The sequence below is a fragment of the Urocampus carinirostris genome, chromosome 14, assembly GCF_059441175.1.
Source record: "Urocampus carinirostris isolate Australia breed hairy pipefish chromosome 14, RoL_Ucar_1.0, whole genome shotgun sequence".
Classification (NCBI taxonomy): domain Eukaryota; kingdom Metazoa; phylum Chordata; class Actinopteri; order Syngnathiformes; family Syngnathidae; genus Urocampus; species Urocampus carinirostris.
This window is the reverse complement of record NC_142362.1, coordinates 10,079,937-10,095,385: the sequence shown is the minus strand read 5'-3', so window position 1 is coordinate 10,095,385 and position 15,449 is coordinate 10,079,937. Positions and strand designations below refer to the sequence as shown.

At 40.6% G+C, this 15,449-nt stretch overlaps 1 protein-coding gene across 5 annotated transcripts in view; it reads left to right on the top strand.

Moving 5' to 3' along the window:
- The window catches only part of epha6 (eph receptor A6), a 234,191-nt gene that overhangs the window by 196,309 nt on the left and 22,433 nt on the right, over window positions 1-15,449 (top strand). For all 5 annotated transcript variants that reach the window (XM_088353348.1, XM_088353347.1, XM_088353346.1 and 2 more), the window contains exons 8-9: window positions 7,001-7,109; window positions 10,966-11,036. In XM_088353348.1, the coding sequence (XP_088209474.1) occupies window positions 7,001-7,109; window positions 10,966-11,036 (180 nt within the window). The remainder of the gene's footprint in view (window positions 1-7,000; window positions 7,110-10,965; window positions 11,037-15,449) is intronic.

Here is a 15,449-nt window from a genome sequence, read left to right as displayed (position 1 = left end):
TATTTAATCTGCCAAAGATAAAGACATATTAGCAAAATTCCACAAAGTCTTGGAATTTGTGGAAATGAATAGCCCAGAAAAAGTGTTGACGAGTCGGGCCATCGCGACGTCTGTCCCATGTACTTTGGACGGATTGTCAAAAGCCGGCAAAACCAGATGTCATTGGATCAGTTTTTCAAAAAGTAGAAGTAAAAAAGGTAAATTTATATTTTTATGGTTTCCTTTATTCTTTGTTTTTTTTTACATTATGTGTCTCTTGTTTTATGTTTAGGTTTTTGGTAATCGAGTTTTAGCATGAATGTTTTATGTTCTGATGTGCTTTTGATTTATTAAAAGATATATAATACTGTACCTTGCGGGGTTTGGAACTTGATTAGGGCATTTACATTCACTGGCGAAGTTTTCAGGTTACAAAGTTACTCGCAGAACAAATTAAATTCGTAAGTAGAGCTACCACTGTATTGTACCTCAGAAAAAGAAAAAAAGTGACCACCCACGGTCATCATTTCTCATAATATATTTTAAAGAGTGCCCGGCCCTCCCCTGTGGGCGGTCCCCCATTATCTGTTTCTGCAAAGCAATGCAAAAGTCGTGCTTTCGACATTGTTGATGCAAAATCGTCAAGAACTTAAATTGTGTATGTGCCTCGTGGCCAAAGCACTTGTGGGCGTATTTACCCTGCGCCGCTTCTAAGATAAACAACTGATTGATTGGTCTGACAGAGACATCTGAAGGATTCCCGTGGGAAAAGTAAACCATTCAAATAAAAATGTTTTTGACGCTTAACTACTAACCAGCTAGGTGGCCTTGTGGGTAGGGCGCCCGCTACGAGACTGGGAGGTCGCTGGCTCAAGCCTCGGCCGAGTCATACCTAAGACTTACAACATTGGTACTCATTGCCTCCCTGCTTGGCGCTCAGCATTAAGGGGTTGGAATTGGGGGGTTTGGTCTAATGACTCACCTAATGACTCCCAACACAGCAGTTGGGTCTAAAATGGCGGCGCCCTGTTCGGCTGTGGCTGCATCGGCTACAGTTTAATTGTGCATGTCAGATGTATGACAATAAAAGTAAATTCTTCATTCTTCTATTGGTCAGCTGTTGTAATTGTGACCTCTTTAGCAAATGTATATGGGTGTCATTCTCAACCTAGCGACCATTACCTACCAACACTGACCTCGGCAGGATTAAAAGGAAATACTCTGCCCATGAAGCAATGCATTTATTTTTTACCGAGGAAAGGGAGAGAACGATTATGCGCTTGTCCACAATCCCCGCACAGCAACTCAATGCATAGTTAGGAATTCTCATTTTCGCTGGAATGTACAAGTCAAAAGACGTGTCTACTGTAAGGTTTTAACATTTACTAAACTGCAATCTGACTCCTAATACACTTCACGTGGCATGTCTAATTCCTTACAATTGGAGCAGGTTCTAAAGTCAGGGAAATTATTGAGCCACGTGCCGCATATAGTCCACATAATAATTTATTTAGCCGAATCACATAGTTAAAGAAATCAGGTCTCTGTCTGTGCCAATTTCAATCGTTTGCAGGAGACGTGGGGGGCTTCCGAGTTGCCCCTTTTTTGCCACATGGGATGGACTGTCCACACCCCAAGATCAAGCCTCTGGCTGATTGGTCCGCACCGTGTTGATGCAATTTAAAGCATTGGGAGATGGGTGATCGGTCATCGCCTGAAAACAAAGAAAACATTTCAAAGCACAGGCATTTAAAAAGTTCCACTCAAGGCTGAAGTGACACAAAGGATAAGTATTTTCAAGTATAAGTGGAATAAAACAGCGTATAAAATAGTATATAACTTCATTTCGAAGAACTTGGTCTTCCGGTGTTTGCTTCAACAATGTCCGTCTTCAAGTTTAGAGGATAAATAAATTAACAACTCGACATAAGTATGGATAGGTCTGATGCCACTGAACATTTTGAGTTGTTGGAAATCAAAAATAAATGAGTTATCACACTTCAAAGTCACTTCCATATAATGTACACTGACATGCATTGTGTGATGTTTTTGGGGAAAAATGGCATTTATTGAAATAAAATTGTCACCACTTTTTGACTAATAGGAAGCTCTAATTAGGCCATACAAAATATTCCCCTAGAAATCTTATGTTTGTGTATAAACAGTCCAAGTAGTTTTCTTTATAGTCACTTTTTGGATATGTACTGTCCTAATGGGCAGGGGGAGGAATAAATAAATGAAAAACTAAGTGTCTGGATAAGTGTGATGCCACTGTACATTTTGATGGGTTGAAGGTCAAAAACATATTCACAAATGGAGTTATCAGACACTAAGTTCATGTCCAAATAATGTACACTGAGATACATAGTGTCACCCAAAAGAAATGCAGGCCACGAGGGTGAATTATGCAATTTGTTAGCTAGTGCAACTTTTAATTCAGAGCGACCTATATGGTGCATATATACTGTTAAAAAAGAAAAAAAAACTTGGTGATTCTCTCTCCAGGGTTGTGTGAGCAAGCACCCTGATCTGCAATCCGTATTCATTAAGCATGAAATATGATGGAAATAAGTTGGGTAGCGCCAATCATCTTTCAATTATCTGGCCTATGTCAGCCCCGCGACAAGACACCCAAAATGGGGGAAAATCATGAATATCAAATGGCTCCAATTTAAGCAAACGATTATGGACTAAATCACAATTTAATGAATGAATAATATTAATTAAACAGAACTCGGCCTACAGATCCTTCCAGTAATACGACTGATGGAGGGCCCTTTGCATCACAAAAGACTGATAAAGGGAGAAATCTATTTCTGGTACCTGTAGGGAGGGAATGAGTTATTCATTTTCCATTAAAGATTTTTGATTTGAATTCGTCTTTGTTTCTATCCTGCCCATTTTATTCCTACTCTGTTTAACTTTATCATTACAGCCAAAATGAATGGGTTAGGGTTAGGCTTAAGTTTAGACTCAGGGTTGAGGGGACTAGGTTTGGATTGTTGTTAGCGATTAGGCGGGGTTGGGTTAGGTTAACTTCGGTGCTGGGGTTAGGTTACGAGTTAGGGAGAGTAAAGTTTTTGTTTTATGTTTGGGTATAGATCCGTCTCATCACCCTAGCTAGCTGGGTGCTGACGGCCAATGTGGAATATTATGTCTAGAGCGCACGAGAAACTGACTTGCCACCCCCAGCCCTGCCTATTCTCCAAAACACCTCCCACGCTATATTCATTTACGGGGATCACGCGGTTATTGCGGTTAATAGGGACTAGAACCACACAGGAGAAAATAAAATCCGCGAAGTAGCGTTGCACCTCTATAAAAGCACCAATGGGTTAACTTAACTCGAGATGGCGTCCTTACCGACTGAGAGTATTGGAATGTAACAAAATAATAACTATAGATCTTCAAATAAAAACAGAATACAGAATTGCAGTACAATTTAGCCAGGTTTCTGCGTGGATTAAAATACAACTGTCCCACATAGCGGTTTTCCACGAGTTGTAACTCTGGATTATATTTTTCATGGGTAATGGATCGGGTGTTCGTGACTAGCCACGTTCGGCAAAGGTGGTTTACTACAGTTAATAACTAAAGAATTAGTCTGGACCTGCAGCCTCACTGATGCCGCTTCAGTTGATTTCTGTACACTATAACAATCCACGGAGCACACAGTGGTAATCACCATTTTAACCTTTCTCAGAGTCCTATTTGATTGATGTTTCTTTTTAATGTAAGGAGTTGCTAAAAGCTAGCCGGCTGTTTGACTGACGGCATACAGCAGCCTTTCACAGTCGCGCATAGTCACACCCACCCAAAACACACACAATCTGCCCTGCATTGCATCTGCTGTGTGCTCAGTAGCTCAGGAGGTAAAGCGCTCTTGGGATCAAGAGGTCACAGGTTTGATTTCCGGCTCCTACGCGTTAAATGGCGAAGTTCCCTTGGGCAAGACGCTGAATCCCTAATGCCAATGTCTAGAAATTAGCCAAGTAGCATACACGGTTGCAGAAGTTCTAGGGCTTTGAACTGGTCATCTCCAAATGGTGACAATTGAGAAAAAATTGACATACCTTTGAAAAATGTGTAAAATACAATGTTTGATTTGTTTAAATTGTGATCAATTTGACCAGAGACCAGGTATGGCATCATGCTCCCAGCTCTTTTCCAGCTAAGAGCCCCATGCTACGCCCTTTTGCAGGCATGTCATTGCAAAAAAAAAAATAAAAAATCAGGCAAAAATATGATGAAATGATCTGCATATATATAGCGCTTTTCAAGTCAATGAAGACTTCCCAAAGCACTTTACAATGTGCTTCACATTTCCCAATAGCGGCCGTGCAGCCATGTAAGGCGCAAACCTGCTTATTGGGGGCATTAGGGGTTCAGTGTCTTACCCAAGGACACTTCCACATGTAACAAAGAGGGATTCAAACTGCGATCTCTTGATCCCAAGACGAGCGCTCTACCTCCTGAGCTAATGCTGAATAAAAACCTAATTCTGTATGTTCCAACTTAGATTACTCAATGTTAGTAGCAATAGACGAAAACCGTCCATATTCTCTAAACGTATCAAGAACAGCATTCGATTTACTTTGGGTATGTCTCAGAATGTTTTTTTTACAGGATTGTTAAGGGACTACCTAGATTTTAAACGGCACATCACACGGCCAACTGACAACAGAGGAAACACTCTTGATCTCGTAGTTAGGCATGGTTTGAGCGTGAGTGTGTCCTCTGTGGTCGACCAGACTGTGTCCGATCATTACTGCATCGTTATTAACATCAGTACTCTTAATCACCAGGTAGCTTCGGTGAGAACAGGGAGGACACGATACCCAACTCCTGAAGTGCCTGCAAATTTTATAGAGCTTTTAAAGGTCACCCCTGCCAAGATTTTACCTGTATCCTGAAATTATATTGTTGATAATTCCAACAGGAATTTGAAATCAGCACTTTATCATGTAGCTCCACTGGTAACCAAAACCACAACATAAAGTCTTAACCTCTGTGGAGAAACAATATAGTCAAAAACCGCAAAAGACTATGCAGGATTGCTGGGTAAGGTGAAGAAAGAACTACAATCCAGGAAACATTCTGTCAACACCTCAAAACCTATAATAATAAAACACTCAAGCAGGCAAAATGAGCATCATTTTCAAATCTTATATCTGACAATAAAAATAACCCAAAATGGATTCCTTTCATCCACCTTCAACCTTTTAACAAAAGTTGATTTTAAAAGGCCCCACTGGAGCCAACGGATGCTCTTTGTGAGGACTTTGTAGACCACTTCAGAAGTAAAGTCACTAAAATTAGGTCCACCTTTTTAGCCTCTCAGGATGTAATATTTATAGTAGCTGGACAATTGAGTTTACTTAGTAAAGTGGGGTTCAAATACTAATAATCTTGAGGCTATCAGTGTGGATAAGCGTCCCTTGGGTCCGTGTCCTCACATGGTTAGTCTGTGTCTTATTGTAATGATATTTTATTTCTATTACTATTGATGTTGTTTTTCTTGTATTTTAACCATTGTGTGTGTCTGTGTTACGTGTATTGGTTTGTTGGGTAGGGATAAAGGAGGGGATTTCATCGTCTTACTGTACACTGAATGTATTGATACCGCACTTTGAGTGGCAATTTATTGATATGAAAGTTGAATTGCAGTCTAGAGTTAGGGGTGTTGGTGTTAGGGTAGCATCAGAGGGGTTAGCATTGGTTTTAGGGCTATGGTTTAGAGGTAGCAGGGTTAGAGTTGGTGTTAGGTTTAGGAGCAGGGTTGGGTAGGGTTACTTTAACTTGATTACTTTCAATTACTTTTGGATTACTCCAATACCAAATATGCCATTAAAAGACGAAAGAAACTAAATATGAATAAAAATATGACTCACAACACATGGTAAGCTTTCTCTCCTGGCTTTGATCTCTTTGATCTCCGGCAAAACGAACATAAAATACGACAGAAACAAAATGAAAATAAATCCAAACAGCTTGCCAACATCATTTTGGCCGTTCCATGTATTCCGTTACTCCCCAAGCCTGCACAAAATGTAATAATTTTATTCATATTTAGTTTCTTTTGTCTTTTATTAGCATATTTGGTATTCGAGTAATCCAAAAGTAATTGAAAGTAATCAAGTTAAAGTAACCCTATCAAACCCTGTTTAGGAGTAAGGTTGGGTTAAGGTTGGTGTGGTTACAGGTTAAAGGGTTTGGGTTAAGGTTACGAGGTTAGGGTTTGTGTTAGGTTTAATGATCCATGCTGTGATTAGAGGTTTGTGTTGGGAATTCAGGTAGGGTTAGGTTTAGAGTTAGGAGGGTTACGAGGTAGGGTCTGGGGGGTTAGGATTGGTGTTCAGGCTATCGTTAAGAGTTAGAGGGGTTAGTTAGTGGGTTAGGTAGAGGGGATAGGGTAGAGTTAAGGTTGGTGTGGGTAAAGGTTCAGGTTGGTGTTGGTGCTTACGGTAGGGTTGGTTTTATGGTAAATGAGTTGGTGTGGGGGTTAAGATTAGGGGGTGAGGGTTGGTAAGAGGCTTAAGTTAATGGGTTGGGGCTAAATGGGTTTGGGTTGGTGTTTGTGGTTAATGTAAGGAGAGGCTAGGGATGGGGTATGGTTTGTGTTAGGGTTAGGGTTTATGAGCATTAGGGTTGGTGTTAGTATTATTGTTATGTTTAGAGTTAAGGGGGTTAGGGTTTGATGTTAGGGGCTTGGATAGATTTAGGGGAGTAAGTGTTGGTTTTAGGGTTTGATGTTAGGATGGGTGTTAGGTTTAGGAGTTAAGCTAGGGTTAAGGGTTAAATGGGTTGGTGTTAGGGTGTAAGGGAGGGGCGATAGGGCTTTATCTTAGGTTTAGGGCTAGGTGGGTTCAGTTTGGTGTTAGTTATGGTTTATGTGGTTATGGTTAATTTACATCTCGGGTTAGGTTTATGGGGGTTAGTGGTAGAGGTTACCTTTGGGGGTTATAGTTAACCCAAACCAGTCCTATATTTTTCTTACTCATTTTTTTGTTCTCACCTGTAGCATCAGACCTGGCCTCAGACCAAGGTCAGGTTTTGGTCATCGTCACGGCAGCAGTGGGCGGCTTCACCCTCCTCGTCATCATCACCATCTTCCTCCTCATTACTGGAAGGTAAGACCACTTCAATTGAATTTGTGCAAAAAGTATTGAGGATTTTTTTGGTAAGTCTTCAGACTTATATCAAAACTTTCAACCACCTGTTTAGTTGTTTTCCTCTCTGCTTAAGGAGCTATAATTTTTCATGCATACTGTCTGAGGAGCCCTTTTTATGACAGCTTTGAACTCTGAGCTGCCACTTTAATGCTTGGCAGATGATTTCTTTATTGACACCAACAGATTGCATAGCCTCGACTGACTGCACAATATTTACTGGTGTCATATGCAAGGCCCTTGACTATAATGACCAGAAATCATATTTGGTAGACGAAAATTGGAGTCAGTCAGACTGTTGACACGAGGTTTTCTTCAAATGGTGACAATCAGAAGGGTTTTTCTTTAAGCTAGGTTTTTTTTCAATACAGAGGCATACAAAGCAGCCTTGCACTTCCTCTCCATATGCAGTCGGTCCTCTTGCAGTGAGTAGGAGGGACTTTTGGTCTTCTTTAAATGCCCTCAGGCAGCTTGAGAACGAAGAGAGCTTTCATGGGAATTTTGTGTAACGGAGCATATATGAGATGTATTGACGTGAGAGGAGGTGGACCTTATCCTTCTGCACTTCTCAATCCGAAAATTGAGGAAAAAATGTGCTAAAATCAGTACAATTGTCATCACCCTGAGTAAAATGATGTTCCTTTGGCAGGTAATTTTAGCATCTTAATTTAGAATTTATTTCAAACTTTTTTCATTGTAAAATTATGACGAATCCGAGATAGGCGAAAACCACAAAGTAAAAACCTTTATTTTATTTTTTTACACATATTTGACAAATAACCACTTTATTATACACAGAAACAATAAATTACTACCGTCAAATAATAATGCAGAACACAATCCAGGATGCAAATCCGTCAAATATTGAAACCGTGAAAAACTACTTTATAAATTCCGATCTGTGTGTGTGTGTTTGTATATGGCCTATAGGCTCAAAAATGGCTGAACCTAGTTTCGTAAAAATGTTGTACCTTAGGCCTCTCCGAGTGTCTTTAGTTTCATCTCAAGGCACCCCCAAAAAAATTATAAAATCTGCTTTTGTGGCATCTCTAACACTCACTGGTCGCCAAATTGGGTAGCGCAGCTCCCTAGCATCGACCTCTCCAAGCAGCCAAATCCACTCTTCTGTCGACCTGAGCATGCATACATGCTTTTTTGTTTTGTTTTATAAAAAAAAAACCTTTAGAATGATCTGCCAGTGTAAAAGCTTTCTGAAATGTGACTTTATTCCATGAACCTTTTTGTCCTTGAATCCCCCCTAGTTCCTTTTTTCCCTTGAAGTCTTAGCGACCTTTGCTATGGCGACGCAACTGTTAGTGACGCAGAAGCGAGAGAGAAGTGCTTGGAGTTCCTGTTACACTTTGATTAGCACTCTGGGCAAAGTGCTTTAATTGAAGTTCCTGTTTTTGAACCCTTATGCAAATGCCAGCGCGCCCTGCAGAAAGTCTCTCTTCATAACAAGGATTCTGGTCAGCATCGGCCCCGGAAATGAAAGATTGGCGGATGAACGGGATCACAGGCGAGGACTGGACAGCGGTGATAACAGCGAACGCCGCCGTTTCTTTAATGAAGGACTTGACCCCATCAACAGAGTTCAACAATGGCTTTGCAAATTTCCTTCTGCTTCCTGTATGTGTCACCTGCCACCTTATCGGTGCTGTCCATCGGTGTTCAGAACCTCACGGACTTAACTCCATCAAAGCGCATGCTGTCAACCTGTGGCTGACACCGCTTTTAATCTGGTCACCCGGATTGTGTAAAATTTGCACCGGCACACTCACAAGACAGAACAGCGCTTTATTCAGCACTGTGTTTTCATAGAAAATACTGTAATCCCTCATTTACTGTGTTTAATGGGGACCAGGAATCCCAGCAGTATGCAAAAATCTACAAAGCAGCTCTCCTCTCCATTTTTAACTTACACTCTGCCCGCCCCTGCTTGCAGCAATAGTCAACCTGTGATAATGGATTGCAGCATCAAGGTTGCTGTTATTTTTATACAGAAAGAACAAGAAAATGAATGCCACCACAAATTACAAACATTTGTAGCGCTTTTAGAAACAGTCAACTGGGGATAATGGATAAAGGCCAAAACATTGCAGTTTATTTTAAGGCTGGCTGCAATAGCACGCTTCAACAGCCTGAACCAGAACAAAATGTGCTCTGCCGCCACCTGCTTTCAGAAATAGTCGAAAAGGGATAACAGATCATGGCTAAAAAACTTATTTCATTTTAAACGAGCCAGGATGACACACCTCCCAACGAAAATGTATCCTGTTGATTTTGCACTCGCAACAAGACTGCCCTTTTAAATGTTTTAAATGATATTAGATATAACATAGACTTAAATAAACCTACTGTTCTGGAGATACTGGATCAAAGTGCTGCATTTGACACAGTAGATCACCACATATTTATATTTAGACTCTGATACCTGGTGGGCATCTCTTGCACGGTTTCGCAAAAGGTTTTGTTCCTATCGCACAGACTGACATTTCTTAGTAGGTATGGATGCATGTTCCTCCAGAACCTAAGAAGTGGGGTTTCCCAAGGTTCAATTTTAGGCCCGGTTCTTTTTAATCTGCCCATGCTTCCCCTGGGGGATGCCTACAGGTGACACTGCATCAATTTCCATAGATACCCTGACGACACCCTAGTCTGTGCCTTGTCACATTTTATTTCTATTAATGTTTATTTTGTTTTTATTGAATTTGAACCGTGTGTGTCTGTATTACGTGTTTTCGGTTGTTGGGCGGGGATAAAGGAGGGGATTTAATTTTCTTATTGTACACTAAATGTTTTTAATAGAACACTTTGAAAGGCAATTTTGCCTGAAAAGTACTTTACAGATAAATTTCATTCGATTTGAGCAATATGGGATTTGGGATAATGAAACACGGGTGCATAAGTCGATGGGGGATAAAGGCTTGTGGACAGAAAAGTGCTGTTTATTTTAGGCAGGCCATATTGGCATGGTGCAGCAAAACGATCCCCTCCTCCCTCTGCGAGCCTCTACATTCAGCAATGGTTGACCTGGGATTATGGATTGTGGTCACTAAGGTGCATCTAATTTCATATGGGCCAGAACAACATGTCCCCAAACAAATACATTTCTGCTGCTCCACGCTTGCACTGATATGGGATTAGAGACAATGGATTGTAGCCGCTCAAGTCCAGTTTACTTTTTGGTGGACAGAAAGGCAAAAAAAAAATGCCACCAGCAGTGTCAATAAGGCGCTCTGGTGGCCTCTGCTCACTGCATTATAGAATTGGGGATAGTGGATCGTGGTTGCATGGATGCTGTTCTTCTTAGCAGTGAAGATTGTTGACTGGGGATAATGTATTGCGGCCAAAATAGTGCTTGGACACAATTGCAAAAGCACTGAATTGGGGCACAGGTCAGAATAAGAACCTACTCAACCTGCTTTTTCCAGCAGACGCTCTTTGTTTACCTTTTTGAAGTCTATGTCTTGTACTGCTACACAGCAGCCCAGCAACACGTACTGTATGTCAATTTTGCCATCCAGCCGGCACAGCATTCTACCACTTATAATTGATTGCCACCAGTTTCTCATGAACTGATCCTGGTCTTGAATCGGACGTTACCTGTACTCACTTTTTGGGAAGTCTCAAACATTCATCTTGTTTCTTGGTCCACCGCTATTTAAACATTATTAACAGCAAAGGATCTCAACGGAGTCGCTTGCTGTGAAGGTATCCGACTGTTTATCATCTGGAATCTTACAGTGTTAGCAAAATGCTAAATTGGAATCCGGACTTTATGAAATGTGTTTGTGTGTGTTTTGTTTTTTTGCAGGTGCCAGTGGTACATCAAGGCCAAGATGACCTCCGAGGATAAGAGGAGGACTGATTATCAGAACGGACACGGTAAACAAACACCGCCACAAATGTTATTTATCAATTTCTCATTAGTATCTCATTTCTCAGTTTAAATTTGGAGAACACCAGAATTCAGTTTATACTGCGAGTTTTTGGTCGATGTGAACACATATTATTTATCTGTATGCAGGAAATTTATCAGATAGGGATATTGTGAATTCACCTGATGATCTTGATCACACAGATTGAAAATTGTGGAATTGCAAAGGAGGACTATAATGGATTATAATTGAAATGGGAGTAGACGGGATGATGATTATACAGGAAAAAAAGGGGAGGGGGTATAGAAATAATTGAAAGTTTTCAGGTGGACTGAGATGTTATTGAAGTAGGAAAGGCAATACACTTTTTGGCGGTTTCATTAGGTAGAAAGACAAGAGGTCAAGGAAATTCACGTCAATGAAAAATCAGAAGGTTAAATGACTTAAATGGAAATGTGTTCATTGTTAAAGTTATCTGTTGGGAGAAGCTGCTTTTTAAGCTGCATTCGAGCCCTGATGCACACAAGAATTAAAACTGATTCATGCAAAATCAAGCATTAATTTAGGCATGCAGAAGACAAAAACAAGATGAAAAGCTTTTCAATTGGTTCAGAGTTCCTTAAATGGGGGTACTTGAATACATTTTAATGGATGTTTACTGGTTAAAAAAAAATAAACAGTGTAAAGTAATCCCTCGCTGTATAGCCCTTTCCGCGGTTTCTCAATATTTATTGTTTTCTGCATTCAAATTGGCCCAACAGTCACCTTGCCCCTTGTCTGCACACATCTTTTTCAATTTCAAGTATCTCCAAAAGCCATCATCTCAACAAAATATGCTAGACCCACAAAAGAACCAAAAGGCAGAAGAAAATGCTTTCTATAACTGAAAAAGTAGCACTTCTCGGCACGTTTAAGTGTTTTTACGCCACATTTTTTTTATTTTCCAATAATCTCCACATGATGGCAACAAAATATCACCTGAAGAATAAAATTGGTTAGTGGTCTAAAATCATTTTCAACCCTGTTTGGAATCACTAGTACAATATAGAGGCAAGATTTTTTTTTTAAATCATAATTGACGGTACAGAAGTTATTTGTATGAAGATTTATAAAGTGGAGTACTGTACTTTTGTTTGTTTTTTGGAATGTATCATTTAGAGTCCTTTATGTGGAAAGTTAACAGACCGCCCTAATGCGTTTAGAGCAGGGGTCAGCAACTTTTTTGGTGTGGAATGCCACTCAAATGTCCTTGGATATCAGTGTGCCACACCAAGATTAATGACTCGCACAACATTTTTTTTATTATCCAACAGAACTGTCATTTTACACCAGTCCAAATATACAACATGGATATACATTTTAATAGTATTCCTGACCAAATTTTCTTCCACTATTCTTGTTCATCAATCAACTAAAAAAGGAATGTGAATAACAAGTGGAAAGGCCTGAAGCCATCCATGACTTCAACTTTTTGCCGAAAGAATTAACCCGAATCAACCATTCTTCATTAACAATGAACTACAATCAAAAAACGAGTGTTATGGACAACTACCATACCATTCATCAATGATAACATGTTGCAGAAAATATCAAAACTTGAAATAACAGCAGCAAAGCAGAAGGCACGCGCGCGAACACACACACACACACACACACACACTTCTTTAAAATATTCGCCATCAGTAAATGGTTTTCTGTGCTTTGCGATGCAGTGAGCAATGTGATAGCTTGCTTCGGTGGTGGTGTTTTTAGCAGTGACAAAGGTTCTCAGCGTCGGTGTTTGTTTGCCGTAACTGGACAGAGCGTGTTTTTATGTCTCAGCCTTGTCAGACTCATCCTTGAATTCATGTCCATGTTTCGTCTCATAATGACGTTTAACACTTGCTGTGCGAGGTACAACGCTCTCGAAGCATAATGCACAAACAGCACGGTTATTTTTTTGCACAAAGCCTTGTTCGTCTGTCCACGCTGGCTGGAAAGAACGAGATGTTTTCGCTCGAGGAGCCATCATGATTCGTTCATTTGTCGCACGAGTGTGTTTCGTTGGCTGGGTTAATACACGGATCTCTCCAATGCGAGGCGCCGCGCAAACACACACTGACACACGTAGAAAAGGAGGAGGGGCGCACTCGTAAAGCTTCTAAATAACACGGCGTGCAACTGAAAATGTCTAAATTTCAGGTAAAAATATGCATTTTTAAAAGATCATCATTATTATTTTGCCTTGCGCTCGCGTGCCACTGGTTAAGCCCTCGCGTGCCACTGCTGGCACACATGTCATAGGTTGCCGACCCCTGGTTTAGAGTATTGTCGAGTGGACCATTTCCTTAGCCGCTTGACCAACAAGTTCATTTCTTAGCTGGGAGACAAATTCAGACCTCTGACTGTATTTTCATGATTTGTAGGTGTATGGTTGGTTGTTGAATAGGAGGATCAAGCCTATGGTGACTAGCTCTCATTGAGCCAAATATCTGCTTCTCCTGATCCTGAATGGCAGGGCGAGGTGTGTGATTCGGAGGAGAGCAAGATGGAAGATTCTGATTTTGTCCGTGCATGCGATTTCTATCTTGCTTGCTCCTGTGGGGTAATCATGATCATCTTGAGTAGGCTGTAGCTGCGGAACCATTTCATTTTGGTTTGCAGTTGCTGAGGAAGGGTTAGCAGTGATTTGGTTTTGCTCAAAAGGAAGCCCTTTATTTTCCTCTTTAAAGGCATGTAGTGCAAAATGTAATCCATTTTCCTCTTTGGCTTTTTCGGCACGACATTTTTGGGGGCGCTCCGTAGGGTCAAGAGGAGCAGCAAGCGCTTGAGAGCGAGGCTCGGAGCGACATTGATTGCTATCATCAGCAGCTGCCACCAAGACCTTTGCTTCAGCCTCAGCTGCAGCTGTTTCCTTTTGTAATGATAACATGTTCATCGTTGATTCTATTTGTGCGTTTTCAAGTTGGAAGGCCATTTCCCTCTTTGCGAATGAAGAACGTGCTGTGACTGCCTCTGCTTTCTGGCAAGCCATGGCAGCAGCAACTCCAGTTGAAGAGGCATTTGACTGTTTTAAAAAACTTGAGGTATAAGACCAAGTGCATCGTGAGTTCTCTTCTTTATCCTTTTTCTATTTTCAGCTGAATTTGCGTTATTTTTAGCGCTGAAGCTGTCCTTTTACTGTGCCACTCTCGGTGAACGTGGTTGAATTATCTTGAAGCTTTGCACAATTAACATCAAGTGTGACGGCCTCTAGCTGAGTTTCGCTCTCAGATGTTGGCAGAAGATCCGTATTGAGAGATTTTTTTAAGTTTATTTGTATAACTCTTAATCACAGAGTCTCAAAGGGCTGCACAGATTATTGCAAACCACAGACTACTATTATAGACTATTATTACACCATCTCCTGATCTAAAACCTACATGAAGTCCACGAATATACTTTAGCAGTACACAAAACTCCTTTTGTCTCATCAAAATTCTGAAGACTACGATGTTGGTCCACAGGTTTATTGATTTGAAAAAGGTATAAAACTGAGAAAGGAAAAAGGATCATTCTTAGAAAGATTTTTTTTACCGTTTTTTTTAGTCTATCATACAGAAATGTAATTACTCTTTTTAAAGCATGTTAGTGCACTTGTGTACACATATTAAATGCCTCTTTACAGCTTGATTTTATACTCTATTTGTTTGAAATATTTCTCAATCAACAAGTGTGGCAAGCAACTATTAAACACATACAAAATGCATGAAATGTCAAAAACAGGTTTAGGACCCAAATGTGTGACGTTTCTCACACTAGCCTTCTATTTCACGGGAAATGGCGAGTCATGCACGTTAGGTAGCAGTCTGGCGTGGAATGATAGGAAGCCAGAGGCCGACGAGATCGATACCAATTGCCCGAGCAGATATCGGACAGATAGGGTCGATACCGGACAGGACGGGACAGACAGGATTGATATCAAAACAGGATATTGAAATTTAACAGGACAAACTAGACGGGAACGAAAACTGGAGAGAATAATAAACAGGACAAAAATAGACGGGAACAAAACTGGAAACCGATATTTAACAGGACAAAATAAATGGGAACAATACCGCACAGAAAATACCAACAGGAAACGGGACCGAGTCAGAACCTACGTCTTGCGGGGCAGAGGTTCTTCGACGGGCTGACAAAGGAAGAGAGAGCGCACTGAGCTTAAATAACAGAAAGCCAATCTGTCAACGAGCCGCAGCTGGCACCACACGGGCGGGGCCAATTGGGCGCCATTGTAACAGTAACACCAACCCTTTTTGGAGTCAATAGTGCAAAATCACAAAACAACTAGTTTTAAAAGCATGTTTCGACAATTTTTCGAAGTTATTCGTAAAAATTTGAAAAAAAAGAAAGTAAAGTATTTTTATTTGTTAAAAAAGAATGCTTTAGTCTGTAAATAGGG